The sequence below is a fragment of the Magallana gigas genome, chromosome 8 (assembly GCF_963853765.1).
Source record: "Magallana gigas chromosome 8, xbMagGiga1.1, whole genome shotgun sequence".
Taxonomy (NCBI): domain Eukaryota; kingdom Metazoa; phylum Mollusca; class Bivalvia; order Ostreida; family Ostreidae; genus Magallana; species Magallana gigas.
This window is the reverse complement of record NC_088860.1, coordinates 13,418,599-13,435,026: the sequence shown is the minus strand read 5'-3', so window position 1 is coordinate 13,435,026 and position 16,428 is coordinate 13,418,599. Positions and strand designations below refer to the sequence as shown.

Below are 16,428 nucleotides of genomic sequence, written 5' to 3'. Positions count from 1 at the left end.
AAGGCAGAGGTAATATAGTCAATTCAACTGTGTTAAAAAAGAACATGTATCATTTCTTATAAACATTTATATTGTAGAAATAATTCTTATGTATTGTAATAGCCTTGGATTCTCTTACATGTACATGTAGCAACATGAAAATATCAACATTACAGCATTTTGATTTGAGCTATAAAAAAAAAGATGTACCTGTTTATGTACAAGAAAATATTCTTGATAATTGATAAACTATATTTTAAAACAGGGATATAAATGTACCCAACTTTATTTATTTCACCCTATAGTTGTGCCCCTGCTGCAGAGATGTTGCAGAGCAATGGTGACGTCAAAAGGAAGTGGTCTTGGGCGGTAGAGTGGTTAAACGATGAGCTGGAGCGACGTCCATACCCAGGCAATGCCCAGTACACCTACAACAACTGGTCCCCACCAGCCCAGTCTAACGAGACTTCTAACGGGTAGGCTCAATATTCTGTTTTCAAATTAAGACCAATCACAAGAAAAAATTTTTTAGATATATTTAACAGCTCTCCTTTAAAGTTTTTGGGTTTTTTTTTACAATATTAGAAGTATTTCGATATAATATCTAAATGATTATGCATTGGAAGCTTTTTAAGATATTGATTCTGAACTTGTTGACAGGTATTTCCTGGAGAGGTCTCACAGTGCCAGGGTGACTTTGTCTAAAGCCTATGAACTTTGTCCGGAGGAAGTAAGATATGATCTGACAAACTGAATTTTGTTCAAAAGAAAATTTGAAATTTTAATTTTTACTTGTATTTCCCGGTAATTTATTTAACACTACATGATATGAAAAAATATCCTAAAAATCTTTGGTTTCTTTGAATTACCTTGAAAGATCTGGTTCATGATGGGTATGGTGTAGCATGTATGACATTAGAATTGTTTTGTTGCAGGAGCCAGATGATGCCGAGCTCTCAGATGAACAGGAAACCCCCCACCCTGATGAAAACCCGCCTGGCTATCAAGCCCGCCAATCCCCACAACAGGGGACCTCCACCAAACCAGAGGGGGGAACCACCAGTCAGCAGCCCAAACAGGAGGGCTCCACCAACCAGCAGTTCCAGAACAACCACGTGAACTCTACCCACAATGCACAGCAAGTTCAGGCCCCCATAGTACCACATGATCAGATTGTCAATCAGCTAAACAACCAAAACAACTCTCAGACTGGGGAAAATCCGGACACGGGCGAGGAGGAAAAGAAAAAGACAAATAAAGAGTGAAGGACCACCCTCTCACATTCCCACCCACCCACCCAACACTCCAGACTGAAGAGGGGTGGGGTGTGAGTAGTTGTCTTAACAAATTTTGCACTGGACATGTACCAAATTTTCTATATGTGTGATTCTGATCATTCTGTATGTTTTACAATTTATTTTATGATGAAATTCCAAAATTGAATGACTGTATAGTTTAAAAAATCTTATTTGAACTCTTTGTTTGATTAGCAATGTTATTTACTCTGGCATCACTGCCAACTAAGAGGCTAACCATTTTAGATTTTTTTTTTTTTTTTTGCATGTAGTTTCCAACAACAAAGCTGCATTTATCACAATTCAGATGTAGAATTGCATTTACATTTTTTCTGTACATTCATATTCTGTCAATTTCTGAGCCAAACCATACTGAAACAATAACTGAAATCCTTGGTCAACACTCGGCTTACGAATATCGTGGAGATGTTTAGAAATCCAATATGCTTTTGTACTTGGCTGCATTCTGATGGAATGAATTTGTCGAAGTGCATTCATGTACATCATTCAGCATGGTATAAAGCAAGAAAAGAAAACATATATGTAAATTGTGTTTAACAGATGTTGACATGTAGATATAAATTTGAATTAATGACTTATGGACAAAAAGAGATCTGTTTATGATTTAAATATTAAGCACAGCTAACAAAAAATAAGGTTTTATATAAAGAGATTTGAAAAGTCTGAAATATGTGAAGAGAATAGAACAACCCTATTCTAAGAAAAGTTGTCATCTTCTGTTATTAGTTATGAAATGTCACAAACATTTTGATGCATGTTTTTAACTCTTTAATGTTAAAGAATTCAGTTGTAGAGATCTGAATAGGTATATACAAAGGGACTTCCGATGGAAGCGTTGCGTGTGTGCAGCGAAATTTGCCGATTTTTTATTGGCCAGAGGTTATAATATTTATTGATTGCTCTGGTGAGTGATGTTGAATGTCATGGAAACTTGATACTGTACATAGGAAAAAAAGGATAATTAACAACAAATTGTTGCAATTGTGATATTTTGTACATAAACTGAGATGTAGGCTTTCATCAGTGCTTGTGTCCTGTGGTATGGCTGTATAGAGAGAGCTCATTGTGTTGACATTTTATTGCTTTCTGCCTTCTGTCCATTTGTTTTAAGTGATGCACTCTTTACACAATGCCATTCTTGTCACATGAGTGTACTGTGGTCATACATGTGTATCTAGAGACATGTATTTTGAGTGAATTGTACTTGTATGTTGATAGTTATTTTTGAATGAGTATTGGATTTAGTGGATATATCATTTAAGAAGTATTTATACATTACGTATAGTGCTAACATCATATACTGACCCATTGGTCAGAGGAGAAGACACTTTTCACATTAATTGTTATGAATCAATTGTTTTGTTTTTTTTTCTTTGTCATTCCTGTAAATAAGTCTGTACATAAACCACTTGTTTATTATATCAGCTCTGTGTGAACAGTGTATGCTATACATGCCCCTTGACATGTTCTTCGTTGAGTCTTCTGTCAGATTATCACTGGATACATGAAACAATCACAGTCTCTCAGAAGTCTGTAATCTTTATAAAAGTCTTAAACTGGGGGCCTTTATAATTTTGTATTTTTTTTACTTGTTTATGCAGGCCCATTCTAACGTTAATGTTTAACCATAGCGTGCCATAGTGAAGTGGTACTAGTTTGTATACATGTGACATGTGTTCACTCTGGACGAAAGTCGCAGTTTTATCACTATTTCAAAGAAGAACATGTTGATAATTATTTAGATATTTAATTTGTAGCTGTTGCTTAAATTATTTTTAATGTGGATACAATACATGTGTTGATGTCTTGGATGTTTGTTTAAACAAATTCATCATAAAACTGTTCATATAAGACTGCATTGGCGTGATTATTTTTCTCTTTGACAGAAAGTATGTCAGCGTGTTTTGCTAAGGCCTGAAACGTTTAACATTCCTCATTCTCGGTCTATTTTTCACGCAGGAAATCCCATGATTCTAAGTGTGTATGAGAACCAAGGAGTGATTTTTACCTGGACTTTTCCTCGTCTTGTAATACACCCTTACATAGGAATAAGTAAGCCAAAACTTGTCCACTCCAAAAGAGTAAGAGTTCCTTTTCATGACAGTCTTAGTTGTAATTTTTAAATGAGGAAGACTTGATGTAGTACAAAGTTTACTTGACAGTTGGGAATGTTTGCCTGTAGGAAGGATTTAAGGCGCAATGTTGGTCTCAGTTATTAAGTTTTAGTTGATAGTGCCTTCATTCTTGTGATTTGAATATGGTCCATGTTTAACTCTTTCTTCAAAAGGCATGTTCAACAGTGCATTCGCTAGCCCTTGTTTCATATACGGTATATACATGTATAATAAATTCGACTTGACACAGCAGAGTTGACCAAATTTAAGCACACAAGCAATATGTTACATTGACGAGCGTTTAAATAACTTTATTAATTAAGCACATTTCCTTTTCATGCGCTTGAAAAATAAATATTAAAAACACTAACCGCTCGGGGATTCGAACCTAATAAAAAAAAAAGTCGGTTTTGGTCAGTATTCGATCAACCTGCGTTACCACTCGACTTATCTAGACAGGATGCAGTACGGGGAAATTTTGGACGTGTTATTGTTTAGTTTGGGTTTGGGTTTTTTTTTTTTGGGGGGGGGGGGCTTTTTTTCTCAAAAAGTTCGATTTTTAGAATTATGCCTGTTTGAAGTAAACATCCGAAATGGAATTTTTAAGAAAAAAATAAGATCAGTTAATTTTGTTCCAAGGAACAACAACAATGCAGATTTCCCTTCAAAAGGCATGAAATCTACCACATTTCTGTGTTAACATTTTAATAAATTCATTTTTTATTATGCAATACATCACATAAACGGATGGGATAGCAGGCATTGTCTAAATAAATCCTCTCCGACATACAAGGTCAAGGTCATATATACAAGATTTATAGTGCCATACAATACTGACAATAATATTACAATAGATATTATATTGATAAATATATGTATATTTGAAATATATGACCAGAAAATGGATATTGTGCCTAAAATAATAACACCGTTTTTTTGACACTTTTGATATGATATATGTTTTTATTCTAAAATTGAGACGAATGAAGGAAAGCGAAGTTTTCTCCAGTTTATTTTCACCGGTTTTCAATTGATGCAAAAACTTTTGCTATCCAATAATTTGAATTTCTCCAGATTCATCTCTGAAAAAAAAAGACATTGGTTGTGTTTATAAGTAAAATTTAACCATTTATTCACGGTGCTTACAGAAATGCATTTAAGGTGGCTCACTACCTATTCAAATAGTTTCTTAAATTAGCAGAGAATTACGTTACCATGAAAGATAGCATGATGCATAAGAAATGTATGAATCATAGGGAGGAAAATATGCAATTTTGAATTTTAAAATATAAACAAAAGTCCCGTGCGGATTCGAACTAGTGATCTGCAGTTCACAACTCTATAGTTTAACCACTGAGCTTTTTTCATAAAAAGTATAAGCCTTGATGTAGTGAGGTTCCTTTTAAAAAGGTGTAAATCAAATAAAATATAGCGTCAAGCTGTAACTCTATGCAAGACATCCACGATCAATGAACCCAAATTTTCCCAATTAAAGATCTACAGATCTGCGGCTAGCTATAATCATATGTAATTACTAGATCACATTTAAATGAGTCGGGATCACTTACTCGTTCTGACAGATGTAGTACTCCACCCACTCACAATCGGCGTCCGCCCACTTGCCGTCACCCGACCAGTTGGCGATCAGACAGTCCTCCCCCGCGTTGGCGTTGTTTGGGTCACCGGGAATCCAGTTAGTGTAAGAGAACGGGTTCCCCGAGGACAGCCACTGGAAGGTCCCCTCTTTCTGCAGGTCGGATCCACCCAGCCAGTATACTCTCTTAGGACCTGGAAAAAGACGTGCTTTATTTTAAATGTATCCATTTGATGTCATTTGGAAAAAAAATTCTTGACTCCTCTTCCCTGTCTATCTCCTTATCCACATCACCCGGTTCCATTTTAGAATTCCTTCAAACTATCAACTATTTGACAAAAAGCACATTTGAATGGTTTAAGCGCATCATGTGATATTGTATTCTAAATATGGAACACAGTGAAAAAATCAAAAAGGGGAGATTATACGTAGTGTATTGTTTAATATTTACATTTTCCAGTGTCTTTGCCTGCGATAACACTACGTATCGATTTTGTACTATAAAACCCATAACTTCAAATGACGCCAAGTTGAGGCGCCAGTGGGGTTTGCTTATTTGTATTTAAATATTTTATCGTACAAAGGCTTACAATTATATAAATATAAGTAATAAGGAATCCCTTCGAGCTTTAATGGATTTGATCACGCCCCGACCAAAATTATCACCTCATACTAGTAATACTCAAAGAATGATTCTTTACTCCTTACTCGCCATACTCAGAATGATTTCGTCAACACTGATATCAATAAATTAAAAATAGCAGAAAGCATTATCGTGGGGACTGAATCAATTCTTGATTACTATGAGGTAATAAGTTTTGGTTGGGGCGTGATCAAATCCATTAAAGCCCCAAGGTCTTTTTGATAGATTTGATCACGCCACGACCGAAATTATCATCTTATAATACTCAAAGAATGATTCCTTATTACTTATATTTATATTATTTCCAATTTCCACACTTTAAAATAACATTTTAAAACCACTTATTTTTCATGTAGCACATGCTATGTATTAATACGCTGTGCAGCCAATACCGTTTTCAGGTTATACTACAAGACACGCCCATTTTGTGTCGCTCATCTTTAATTTTAAGAAATTATTGGGCTATAGGCTTCAAAATTGATTCGTAATGTTATCACAGACAAAGAAATTAATAATTTAAATATAAATGATTCAATACAACATACTTGTAGCTCTTGTTTTACTGACGATGAAATTATCGATGTCGTGCGTTGTCGGTTCAGCCAGCCATGAGTTGAAGGCGCGACATATTTCCTAAAAGTATGATGAATTCATAAAACACAGTACCGGGTATTGACATACCTTTAAAATCCTCATCTCATTAAAGTTATCATCGAATAGTTATTTATCGATGAACTATGTGTATATAAAGTAAAGGGACTCGAACCGCGGCCTCGGCCCAGTGGACTTTGTTGTGACTGAACAGGAAACAGTAGTTCGCGTGTTTGACCCAGCCATTCCTACACGCTAGTGATACCGCCACTGGAAAAAAATAACAACAAAATGGACAAAATTTTTGGAAAGCAGGGACTTCCACTGGTTATTCCAATATGTTTTGGATACATGTACGTTTAAAATATGAATGCATAATGATATAATCTAAACAGTAGCTCCGTCGTTTTATTTTGATAAAAGGGCGTTTCTTTATCAGCATTACCAAGTGTTCATTCATTATTATGGTCATCAAATGTTCGTGGATTTAGTGCTTCCGATCATCATACAACCTTGATTTATTTCCTTTATTTCAATAGAAAAGGCGTTGCTCTTTCGTTATTACTGTTGGTTTATTCATAATTCTCGTGGATTTATAGTTAAATTCAGTGTTATAAAGTTACATAAGTTCGTGGCTTATGATCTTATCAACACAGTGGGCTATTACATATAGAATTTTAGTGAAATTTTAATTTCGTTAATCAAATCTGATTGAACAGCAAAATACACGAAAATTAGGATGCAACGAATATTAAAGAATATATTTTGGGAATGAAAACCATGTACTTACACAAAGTTGTCAAAACAACTAGAGGTTGTAAAATTGTAGCCATTATTTCTCTTATCTCTGTCAATTCTCTTTGATACTCGTATCATGATATATTATGCGTAGATTATCAGAAGTGTGACCTACATGTATTTCACTACTGAATGTGCGATGTTCCATTTTTCTTCTTATTTTAAATTAACAAAATTGCATGAGTATATAATATCAATAAATATATATTTCAACTTGACACTTTCCTCGTTACCACAACGGTGTAAAGCATAAAACACAGATACAAGGCAATAACCTCAACTTTAAACATTTCTGTAAGACCTCGCTTAACGTATTATTCTCGTTACAAAATAAACCTCATAGGCGTCGGAACCGGGGGGGGGGGGGCTAGGGGGGGCTTAGCCCCCCCCCCCCCCCACTTTTTTGCAAAGTTATACCTAAGCATTAGAAACATAGCATGATAGAGGGTTCAGCCCCCCACTTTTTCTCGCAGGATAGAGTATTGTTCCTAAATTTACCTTGAAAGATTGAAAAGTTAGATTCAGAAGCATACTAGCCCCCCCCCCCCCCCCGGATTAGGAATTTCATGATTTTGGGGGGAAAAAATTTGGGTAAGTAATTTTTTTTTTGGAAGTATAGGTATACTCCCCCCCCCCCCCCCCCCCCCCCGGATTAGGAATTTCATGATTTTGGGAATTACTTTTTTCTCAATATTTCTGAGGATTAGTCTAGCCCCCCCACTTTCAATTTGCTTCCGACGCCTATGAACCAAGATGGGGATTGAGACATTATTCATGATGATACTAATAATTTTCTTCTCTTGTGTTGAGACGTGTTTGTCAGTCTCCCAATGGCAGCGACAACGGGACACTGGAAGAAGGTAACTTCGATTCACTCTAGAAAAAAACCTGCAAAGAACCCAAATAGCACTTTCGCACAGACGCTGTAAAGTTACTGTCGAAACTGTAACTTGAGAACTGTGATATGAATAGTATGAATTAGTTATGTTCGGTTAGTGAGTGTAACGAATTAGAACATGACAGTTATAAACCAGAGACTAGCCCAAACAGGTCTATCCGAACTTAAATCAATCATACAAATCGTATGCACAAGTGCAAGAAATCAGTCAGCGTCTTCCTCTCGCTGTGAAAGATACGTTAAAATAGCACACACGCAGCACAAATACGGTCGAGCATTTTGTTGATCAAATGACATTTCTTTGTAATAGAAGAATAAGAATAATTATATAAAAGAAATAGTGAAAAGTTCTCTTTCAAATATGTTTTTCTGGTTGTATTGAGACTTATGAAGGAAAAAAATTTATAGTAGCCGGATATAAAATAACCGTCACCGTAATACTGGTACTTTTTTTTTTTCCAATTTAAACCAAGGACTTTTAACAAACGCTGAATGGCATTGGATACACCCAAAGTTAAAGAACAAAATTCTTTCAACAACTTTTTTATTTTCCTGATTTTATGATAAATATAATGATAGAAAGAATTAAGTTACAACTAAATTATACGGAAAATAAGGCAATCATTTACATGTACATTTCCATGTATTTTAACAGAAGTACAAGTTAAAATTGTACTAAAATAAAAACTATTCGGATTCTAAATAGATTTAGGAATGCATTGAGAGTGTAACTCTGATGGTCACATTGTCACTTTAATAAAGGGAGTTATATATCTAAAAATAATTCCTAAAAATATGAAAGTAAAATTACCAACCACGGATGCAACAACACAAATAAACAAAAATATTCATAACAAAATATTACATAGCACAAACTTAATCTATGTTGAATCATGTATAATTATTTATGTAGAACAGCTAGTCATACCACATATACAACAGGACGGAATTTCAATTGCGACATATAAGAAGCCAAATACTTCAGAAAAGAATTGATGCCACTAAAAACATTTCAATTTTTTAAAAATACAGTTGGGTTCAACGTATATGTGAAAAAAATTATAAAATAATAGGCAGGAAAAAACTGAGATGACATATTACATGTATCCACAACCAACCAATGGACGGGCAAGTTCTAATGATTTTTCTGTGAATATATGACTGAGCAAATTTTATGAAAATGGTTCCAGCTCCATCTTTATCTACTCTACAGGGATTAGTTCTTGGGGTGAGACTTCTTTTCCCTCAACTATTTCTGACAATTTGAACTCTTGTTGCGTCATAAGTATATCTATTAGACAAGCAAGTCAAGTCTTATCCACTACTTTTGAGTCATTAGCACGACACCAAACCACCAAACCGCTGCTGACATGAATGTCTTCTGTGAAAAAAGTGACTTTATCATGGCTGACGGATTCTATCTCCCGAATGGAATTGTCTTACTGGCCGGGCTCCATGCAGGGCGGAATTCAATGCTTTCTGTAGAGCCATATCTTCTGCTTTTCTCTTTCTTTTTGTTCACTTCCTGCAAATAAAATATATAAGTTTCATGTTTCAGAAGACCAGATTTAACAACTATGACAAATATGTGTACCTATATGCATCTTAATTATAAGTACTCCAACAAGTTCCTTCATTTTCTCACCTTTCTATGCAGCCAATCGTGGTACAGTTTTTCTGCCTCTCTCTCTTGCTCCTTTTTCAGATCCTCTTGTTCCTTGAGAGTGGCCATTTTTTTCTTTCTTTCTTCCTTTTCTTTTTCCTTTAAGACTTGTTCTTTTTTGTTATTCCTATTTGTAAATGTGAACATTTATATTAAAACATATTTTCATCAATAACATTTCTTAATTTAGTGTATTGTTTAATGTAGAGAAAAATAATTAATGCATTCTTCATGGGTTAATGTAAACTGTAGTTTTAGAATGGTTGTACTATTGTGAACATTTAGAGACTATTGTGAACATTTAGAGACTATTGTGAACATTTAGAGACTTTAAAAATTCCCAGACGTTTATTTCGTAACAAAGTTCAGAGATCTGTATAATGAAACAAACTTACCATCCTCTTAAAGCAGTCTGATTTTCCCTTTCTTTAGCTCTCTTAACTTCGTCCTCTGCATCCTTTTTCTCTCTCTCCTCTTCTCTCTTCTTTTTCAATTTCTCCTTTATTTCAATATCTTTCTCCTCCTTCCATATTTTGAATGTCTAAAAAAAATACACACGAATAAATTATTGGGATTTATATAAACCCCAAAATAATGCATCATTCCAATACACATTTGATGTATTTGATAGGCTAGTAAGCTGACAAAATAAAATATCTGATAAGTGGAGATATCTACCTTTTCAGCTTCTCTGATCTTTTGTTGTTTATCTTTCTCCTCTTTCTCCTTCTTTTCCCTTTCTTTCCTCTTCTCTTCCTTAATCTTTTTCACAAAAGTCTCCTCTTTGGATTCTTTCCATGTCCTGAATGTACTTTCATTTTCTAACAGTTTTTCTTTTTTGGCCTAAAAGTCCAAAACACAAACATTTATGTTTTTTTTAAATAAAATAAATCAACAATATCACAGAGTGTTACTATAGTTGACACTGAAATCTGAAATAAAGTAGGTGATATAAAATAATAATTGGTGTATGGAGGTCCAATCCTTTACTCTATATTAATTTCAAACTTGAAATTCTAGACACTAAGGCTAAGATTTTTGACAAATTAACATATGATACAGCTTTTAAAATCTATAACTGTAATCGTATTACATGTATTTTTAAAAATTACCAACTCATGTTTTTCTGTCAATGTTGTTTAAAGTTGGTTGCAATGTACAAAGATAGATACTCAAAAGTTTGACCTCAGAGAAGGCAACAGAAGATCTAGATAAAATACTCTCTGTACTCTTATCTAAAATATCTCTTACTTCCTCTTTCTTCTTCTCTTCTTCCTGTTTCTTCAATTCCTGCTCTTTTTTCTCCTTCCTTGCTGATTTCAGTTTCTCCTTCCTCCATTCTTCGTACACAGCCTGACGGATGGACATGGTGTCGTTGAAGGACATTTCTGACAGGGTGCCTTGACTAGTCGGGGTCCCAGGAATAGTGTATCTGGGCTTTGGGCGGTGTTCTTTCTCACCCCTGTTTATCAATCAATCAATTCAATTCATTAACAGTAAAAACTAAAAAAATCCTGCTCAAAGGAAAAAATTTGCATAACCTATACATGTATATATATACACATGTACCACCTATAACTCTAATGTTGATGTTAAATTTTACTTTTTGAGAGATTTCTCTGACTTGATGGTTCCTGTGTCTGGCTTGTTTTGTTCCCGAGCGACTTTGTTTATGATGTCATCTGACTTCTTACTCTCTGTTGGGCCTCTACCTGGTCTATAAAAACATATCTTTTTATTGAGTTGAAACATTATCACATCTTATAATACTTTTCCATATTTACATCACAAAGAAAATAAGGGCTGAAATAACATTCATTTGCATCTGAACTACAAAAGACAGAAAACTTGTCCTACTTTGTTACATATATCAGTTTAAGGTGGTATGGGATACCTGTGGATATTGATGTGGCTAAAAGTACATTATAATTAAAATACTTTCATTTTTTAAGAATTTAAAAATTTTACAATATTTGACGAAATAATGTTTTATAATATTTGGAAATGAGATAAAATCATAAAAGACCAAGCAGTATTCAAACTACCGGTAATGACTTTCAAATTCGTAGGTTACACTCAAACCCAATGCACCACACTGTTAGCTAGGTGACAATTTCGGGGGTAAACAATTATATAACATTATATTCACTTTTAATGTTAATTTTGATTGGAAGTACGTCACAATATGAAGGTATATACCACCTTAAATTATTATGCATCTTTCTTACTTTGCCTCTTTCACAGGCTCGGCAAACGATCTTCCTAGAGGGTCTTTATCGAACTCTTCGCACAATGAACTGTCGTCGGGGATAACCTTGTCCTCGTCTCTTTGTTTCCTTGAGTCAGTTTTCGTGTCCCCATTGCTGCCGTCCCGATTATTTTGCCTCTGCTTGGCCCGGTTTATTTTGTCCCCTAGGATATCGTCCCTGATGCTTTCCTCCCTCTCCTGGGACTCCTGTGGATCCTGGACGAGCAACTTCCTCTTGGGTTCCTCTTTCTTCTTTCTTGTAGTATCTTCTGAAAGAAAATCAAGGAGAGATGCCTCTCTTTTGACAGGTTCATGTTTTGTTTCTTTCTCCCCTCTTTTTCTTGAGGATGGCTTATCTGTTGGTGTTTTCCTTCCATCCAAATTGGTAGGTGTCTTCCTGCCATCTAAGTTTGTTGGAGTTTTTCTTCCAGTCTAAAATTTTGCAACAAAAGGTTGTAATTTTCATCTTTTGACCAAATGGGTTCTTCATCTTTCTTAACATAAAATGTAACAATAAATTTAGTCAATATAACATCATCATTAATTCAGTATGAAAAATGTAATTCAATTGGTATAAATCCCATCTTTGTACCCAAATGTTTACAGCTGTTTACCTGTGTAGGAGTTTTTCTTCCACCTGGGCCCGCCCTGTGAAACCTATGAGCGGAGGGAGAATCCGTCTCTAAGTCTACATCCACTTGGTCTGTTTTACCAAATATGTCTGTTTTGTGTCTAGGTCTAGGCTTGGGTACATCATCAAGTCTAGGTGAATCGTCTATAGATAGACTCCTGGAAAAACAGTATACATTCAGAAGTTGAATACATATATAAACTTAGAAAATGTGGTCTTTATTGAAATACTGTGGTTTCATCAATATTCGATGAATACCAATTTTCGTGGATTTCGTTGTTAAGTTGATCCACAAAATTAAATGTTCATTGAAGTTCAATTTCAACTAACATTTTGTATTGATAGGATCATTGGCCATGAAATTACGTATCCTTGAAACTGTGGTTTTCTGAAAATCCACGAAAATTGATACCCACAAAAATTAATGAAACCACAGTATGTAAGTTTATCAAAACAAATGCTAGAAAAAGAAAAAACATACTTTGGAGATTTTCTGTCAGACTTGGAAAATCGATCCTTGGGACTAGCAAGACCTCCCTTTGGGCTGCGGTCTTTTGGACTAGGAAATCTATCCTTTCTGGGCGTTTTCCCATTCTCGTCAATGCTTTGTAGAAATGAATCTTGAGGAGTTCTTCTGCCTTGAACACCTGCCAAAAATTATGTCTCAATGTAAACTATAAATCATGTCGATTCATACATTATTATTGGAAATCAATTCATAAAAATAGAGCTGATTAATAGACTTTGGTCAAAGTATAGTAAAATAGACAAGAAAGTTATGACTTTTTGTGGAGAGAGAGAGAGAGAGAGAGAGAGACAGAGACAGAGAGAGAGAGTGAGTTAATAAAGCAATATTTAGATACTACTATTATTACTATTATATGTTTCACCATATTATAATATAGTAATTGCACAAGCAATATTAATGGTATAGGGATTAAACTACTGTTTATATAATAGTGTTGTGTTGTGCATGTACTATGCCTAAATAGTAGTCAGGGTTTGATACATGGTGCACGAGCCGGAGGCGAGTGCACTATGTATCAAACCCTGACTACTATTTAGGCATAGTACATGCACAACACAACACTATTGTTATTATTATGCCGACTGTTAAATATACTGACGTGCTTTGCTATAAGTAGCTCTGACGTTCGAGTGTTGACAAGTCCCTTAAAATAATCACCGGAAAAGCAAGCGTTTGTTGTTGTTTTCAAATTACGTGTACGGTAATCAATTGATTTGATTGTTTATTTAACCAATAAGTTGTTGTACAATAAAAAGTCAACAAAGGTTTATGTTCTTTTTAAGAAACAGAGAGACGTTTTGCCTTACCGAGAAAACTCGAAATGTTTAGCAGACGAAATCTCAGTGAATTTTTTTTCTTGAACATTCTTTATCAAGCGTCATTTAAAAAAGCGTTTTTGTGATTCTCATGTAGAATTTCTTTGAAAAATGTTCAATCAATTTGTTCAAAAGTTTATAGGAAACTTTAACTTTAAAATTACCGTCAATAATGAAGTTTTTTTTGGAAAAATGAATAATTTTAATTGCTTGATGTCAGTCGTATATATGTAGTTTTTATATACCTAAATACCGGTATTCATAATAACGGCTAATATAGCGTAGCGGTAACGCGATGGGCTTTATGCTAGAATCAATGATTTTAGCGTCGTGAGTTCGAATCCCGCTGTCGGCGCTTGAAAGATTTTCGTGGAAAATATTCGCCGTGCTCTATTTCGGCATAGTATGCTTACGCTATATAAATCCTTTGATACTATGCGAAAATAGATGAGTATTGAATATATAGTGACAAACTGACAGAAGGCATAATAATGATTAATAACACTATGACAGAAAAACTTTTAAGAAAATCTGGACTTACCAGGTCCAGGAGATGGTGCTCTGTTGTCCAGCTGCTCAGTGGAAGGGCTCTTACGAAAGTTGGGTGGCTGCCATGGTTTGTTATCTGTTGGACTCTGACGTCTACAATAAAAAGAATTTGAATGTCATCAAACATGCAAATTCAATTTGCACAGAAAGTTGTTTTTGTTTTTTTTAAAGCACAACATTTTGAATTTTTTTTTATATATAATAAACACTAACCTTGGATCATTTGTAGGTGTTTTTCTGCCAAAAATGATATCTTCCTGAGACATGGATTGGTTTGGATACTTAGGACTGGGTGTCCTTTTCCCACCTAATGCATCACTGAGACTTTTGCTGTCTTTTGGAGAGAGTTTTGGAGATGTCAGAGAGGGCATCCCAGGAGAGGTTCTTCCTCCTTTACCACCCATGCTAAGGGGAGGGATACTCTCTTTTTGACCCTGTTGCCCTCTTTGCTTCATAAATCTGTTTCCGCCTTGCCCAGGCCTAATGGTATCACCTAGGCTCATATCACTAGTGTCTTGAAAGGTAGGGGTTCTCCTTTTTGCTGAGCTTGGACGGTTAGAGTGCTTCTGGTTTGATAAGTTTCTTCTGTGTTGGGCTAGAATTTCTGTAGAATGGAAAGTTTTGGATGTAATGGCATACTTCTACTATCAAAGTTATATAAAATTATACTACATGTACTGAAGTGATATGCATACCAGATATTTTTTAAAATTTATAATCAAAATTCAGATTTACTTGTTCAAAGTAATAATTATGAAATCCACTGTTATATAGGATACATCGGCATTTATTTTAATAATGGGATTCTATGGTTAAACAACCTGTGAAAATTATTTATGCCAATGATGTCTCTCAAAGGAACTATGAGTATATTTATTACTGGACTGTCTGGTTTTTCAACTATAAATATAACTACAATAATTAATTAATTATACACATATACAGTACCGATAAGACTCAACCTAACACCAGATTAAACCCTATAACTAAACCCTGGGTTTACTTTTTGAAAATTTTGGTTTACTCGGGGTTTACTTTGGGTTTTCTCTGGTTTTACTTGGAAATTGCTTTTGATGTCAACTGTACGCACTAAAGTGTGAAGTGGACCTGTCTTTTATCTTAGCATCCTACTGCCTGTAATTCATGCCCCTTATATATTCTGAATACACAGTTAGCGTCTGTTTTAAGGGATATACTTCTGACTTGGTTTAATCTCTGTGTCCACTCTGGGTTTACTTTAGGTTTACTCTTGGTCCACTCTAGTAAACCCAGGGTTTAGTTGGGGTTTACTCTCGGTTAGGTTGGGTCTGATCAGTTAGCTGTACATTACAGCAGGGATGTGATTACAGCTAAACTAAATTTACCTTCATCACTATCTCCATCATCATCGTCTACAAGACTATCGCTCTCCTCACTGGTCAGTCCATAAGTCAGTCCATCTTTTCTGCGCTGCTGAAGTTTCATTTGTAATTCAGACTGAAATATTGTATCTGACTTTTTCTGCATGGATTTCTTCTTCTTAAGGAAAGGCGAATCTACTTCATCCATAGCCCACGGTCTGTGATAAGATTTAAGAGTAAATAACTAATTTCAGGGTGGAAATCGGTATGATTACTAATTGGCAATTAGTAACTGCCTAAATTAGAATGATGTTCAAATTAAAACCATTGTTGACATTCTGGAGAACCTGTTCAAACATGCAAACTAAGCAGAAGAAAACCCTGTAGATTATAAACAAACATATCAAATGCACTTCAACTACATCAACCCGTGTTACTTATATTATTTACACTTACTTTTATGAGGATATTTGGGTCATCAATTTGATAAAGCTGTTATTATCTTGCGAAAGATGATTTCAGAAAGAACTGTAACCATAAACAGAATGTATCAAATTTAAGATTACAGTTTTAACAAAACGAAAATACAAAATTTTATTAAAAGGCAATATATAGAAAAGCAAATCAATGTTGAAATATAGAAATTCTGGTCTTTGTTATATATAGGTTTATCATTCGATTGATTCCAAATCATTGATGTAAATGAAAAAATATTCGTTT

The 16,428-nt window shown here is 34.7% G+C and overlaps 4 protein-coding genes across 7 annotated transcripts in view; 2 read left to right on the top strand and 2 right to left on the bottom strand.

Moving 5' to 3' along the window:
- Positions 1 to 3,151, top strand: part of LOC105330484 (ubiquitin carboxyl-terminal hydrolase 9X) — a 29,351-nt gene extending 26,200 nt beyond the window's left edge. For all 4 annotated transcript variants that reach the window (XM_066068053.1, XM_034471504.2, XM_034471500.2 and 1 more), the window contains exons 55-57: positions 285 to 455; positions 640 to 709; positions 915 to 3,151. In XM_066068053.1, coding sequence (XP_065924125.1) covers positions 285 to 455; positions 640 to 709; positions 915 to 1,244 — 571 coding nt within the window. In that variant the 3' untranslated portion in view covers positions 1,245 to 3,151. The remainder of the gene's footprint in view (positions 1 to 284; positions 456 to 639; positions 710 to 914) is intronic.
- A 1,253-nt stretch (positions 3,152 to 4,404) lies between these two features.
- Positions 4,405 to 7,121, bottom strand: LOC105330480 (perlucin-like protein). The gene is made up of 5 exons (XM_011432190.4): positions 7,028 to 7,121; positions 6,413 to 6,507; positions 6,192 to 6,279; positions 4,978 to 5,197; positions 4,405 to 4,491 (listed from the first exon to the last, which is right to left on the bottom strand). Exons 1-5 carry the CDS (start codon positions 7,068 to 7,070, stop codon positions 4,458 to 4,460), a joined length of 480 nt encoding a protein of 159 aa, XP_011430492.3. The 5' UTR covers positions 7,071 to 7,121; the 3' UTR covers positions 4,405 to 4,457.
- Positions 7,122 to 8,460: 1,339 nt separating this feature from the next.
- Positions 8,461 to 16,305, bottom strand: LOC105330482 (ABC transporter F family member 4). Its single transcript, XM_011432191.4, has 13 exons — positions 16,165 to 16,305; positions 15,733 to 15,926; positions 14,582 to 14,972; positions 14,361 to 14,461; positions 12,957 to 13,122; positions 12,459 to 12,633; positions 11,825 to 12,276; positions 11,200 to 11,313; positions 10,848 to 11,058; positions 10,275 to 10,439; positions 9,992 to 10,137; positions 9,579 to 9,723; positions 8,461 to 9,458 (listed from the first exon to the last, which is right to left on the bottom strand). Exons 2-13 carry the CDS (start codon positions 15,914 to 15,916, stop codon positions 9,351 to 9,353), a joined length of 2,358 nt encoding a protein of 785 aa, XP_011430493.3. The 5' UTR covers positions 15,917 to 15,926; positions 16,165 to 16,305; the 3' UTR covers positions 8,461 to 9,350.
- Positions 9,495 to 16,428, top strand: part of LOC105333767 (ribonuclease H2 subunit B) — a 122,653-nt gene continuing 115,719 nt past the window's right edge. Inside the window, exon 1 of the mRNA XM_011436931.4 lies at positions 9,495 to 9,498. The gene's annotated coding sequence lies outside the window, so the exon portion shown is untranslated. The remainder of the gene's footprint in view (positions 9,499 to 16,428) is intronic.

Excerpts from the sequence above, each read along its gene's own strand:
- LOC105330480 (XM_011432190.4), bottom strand. The coding sequence starts at position 7,070 with ATGGCTACAATTTTACAACCTCTAGTTGTTTTGACAACTTTGT. Across the intron at positions 6,508-7,027 it reads AGTTGTTTTGACAACTTTGT|TGGCGGTATCACTAGCGTGT; the intron begins GTAAGTACATGG and ends ATTTTTTTCCAG. Across the intron at positions 6,280-6,412 it reads TCCACTGGGCCGAGGCCGCG|GAAATATGTCGCGCCTTCAA; the intron begins GTTCGAGTCCCT and ends TCATACTTTTAG.
- LOC105330482 (XM_011432191.4), bottom strand. The coding sequence starts at position 15,916 with ATGGATGAAGTAGATTCGCCTTTCCTTAAGAAGAAGAAATCCATGCAG. Across the intron at positions 14,973-15,732 it reads TGATGGAGATAGTGATGAAG|AAATTCTAGCCCAACACAGA; the intron begins GTAAATTTAGTT and ends TCCATTCTACAG. Across the intron at positions 12,277-12,458 it reads GAAGAAAAACTCCTACACAG|ACTGGAAGAAAAACTCCAAC; the intron begins GTAAACAGCTGT and ends GCAAAATTTTAG.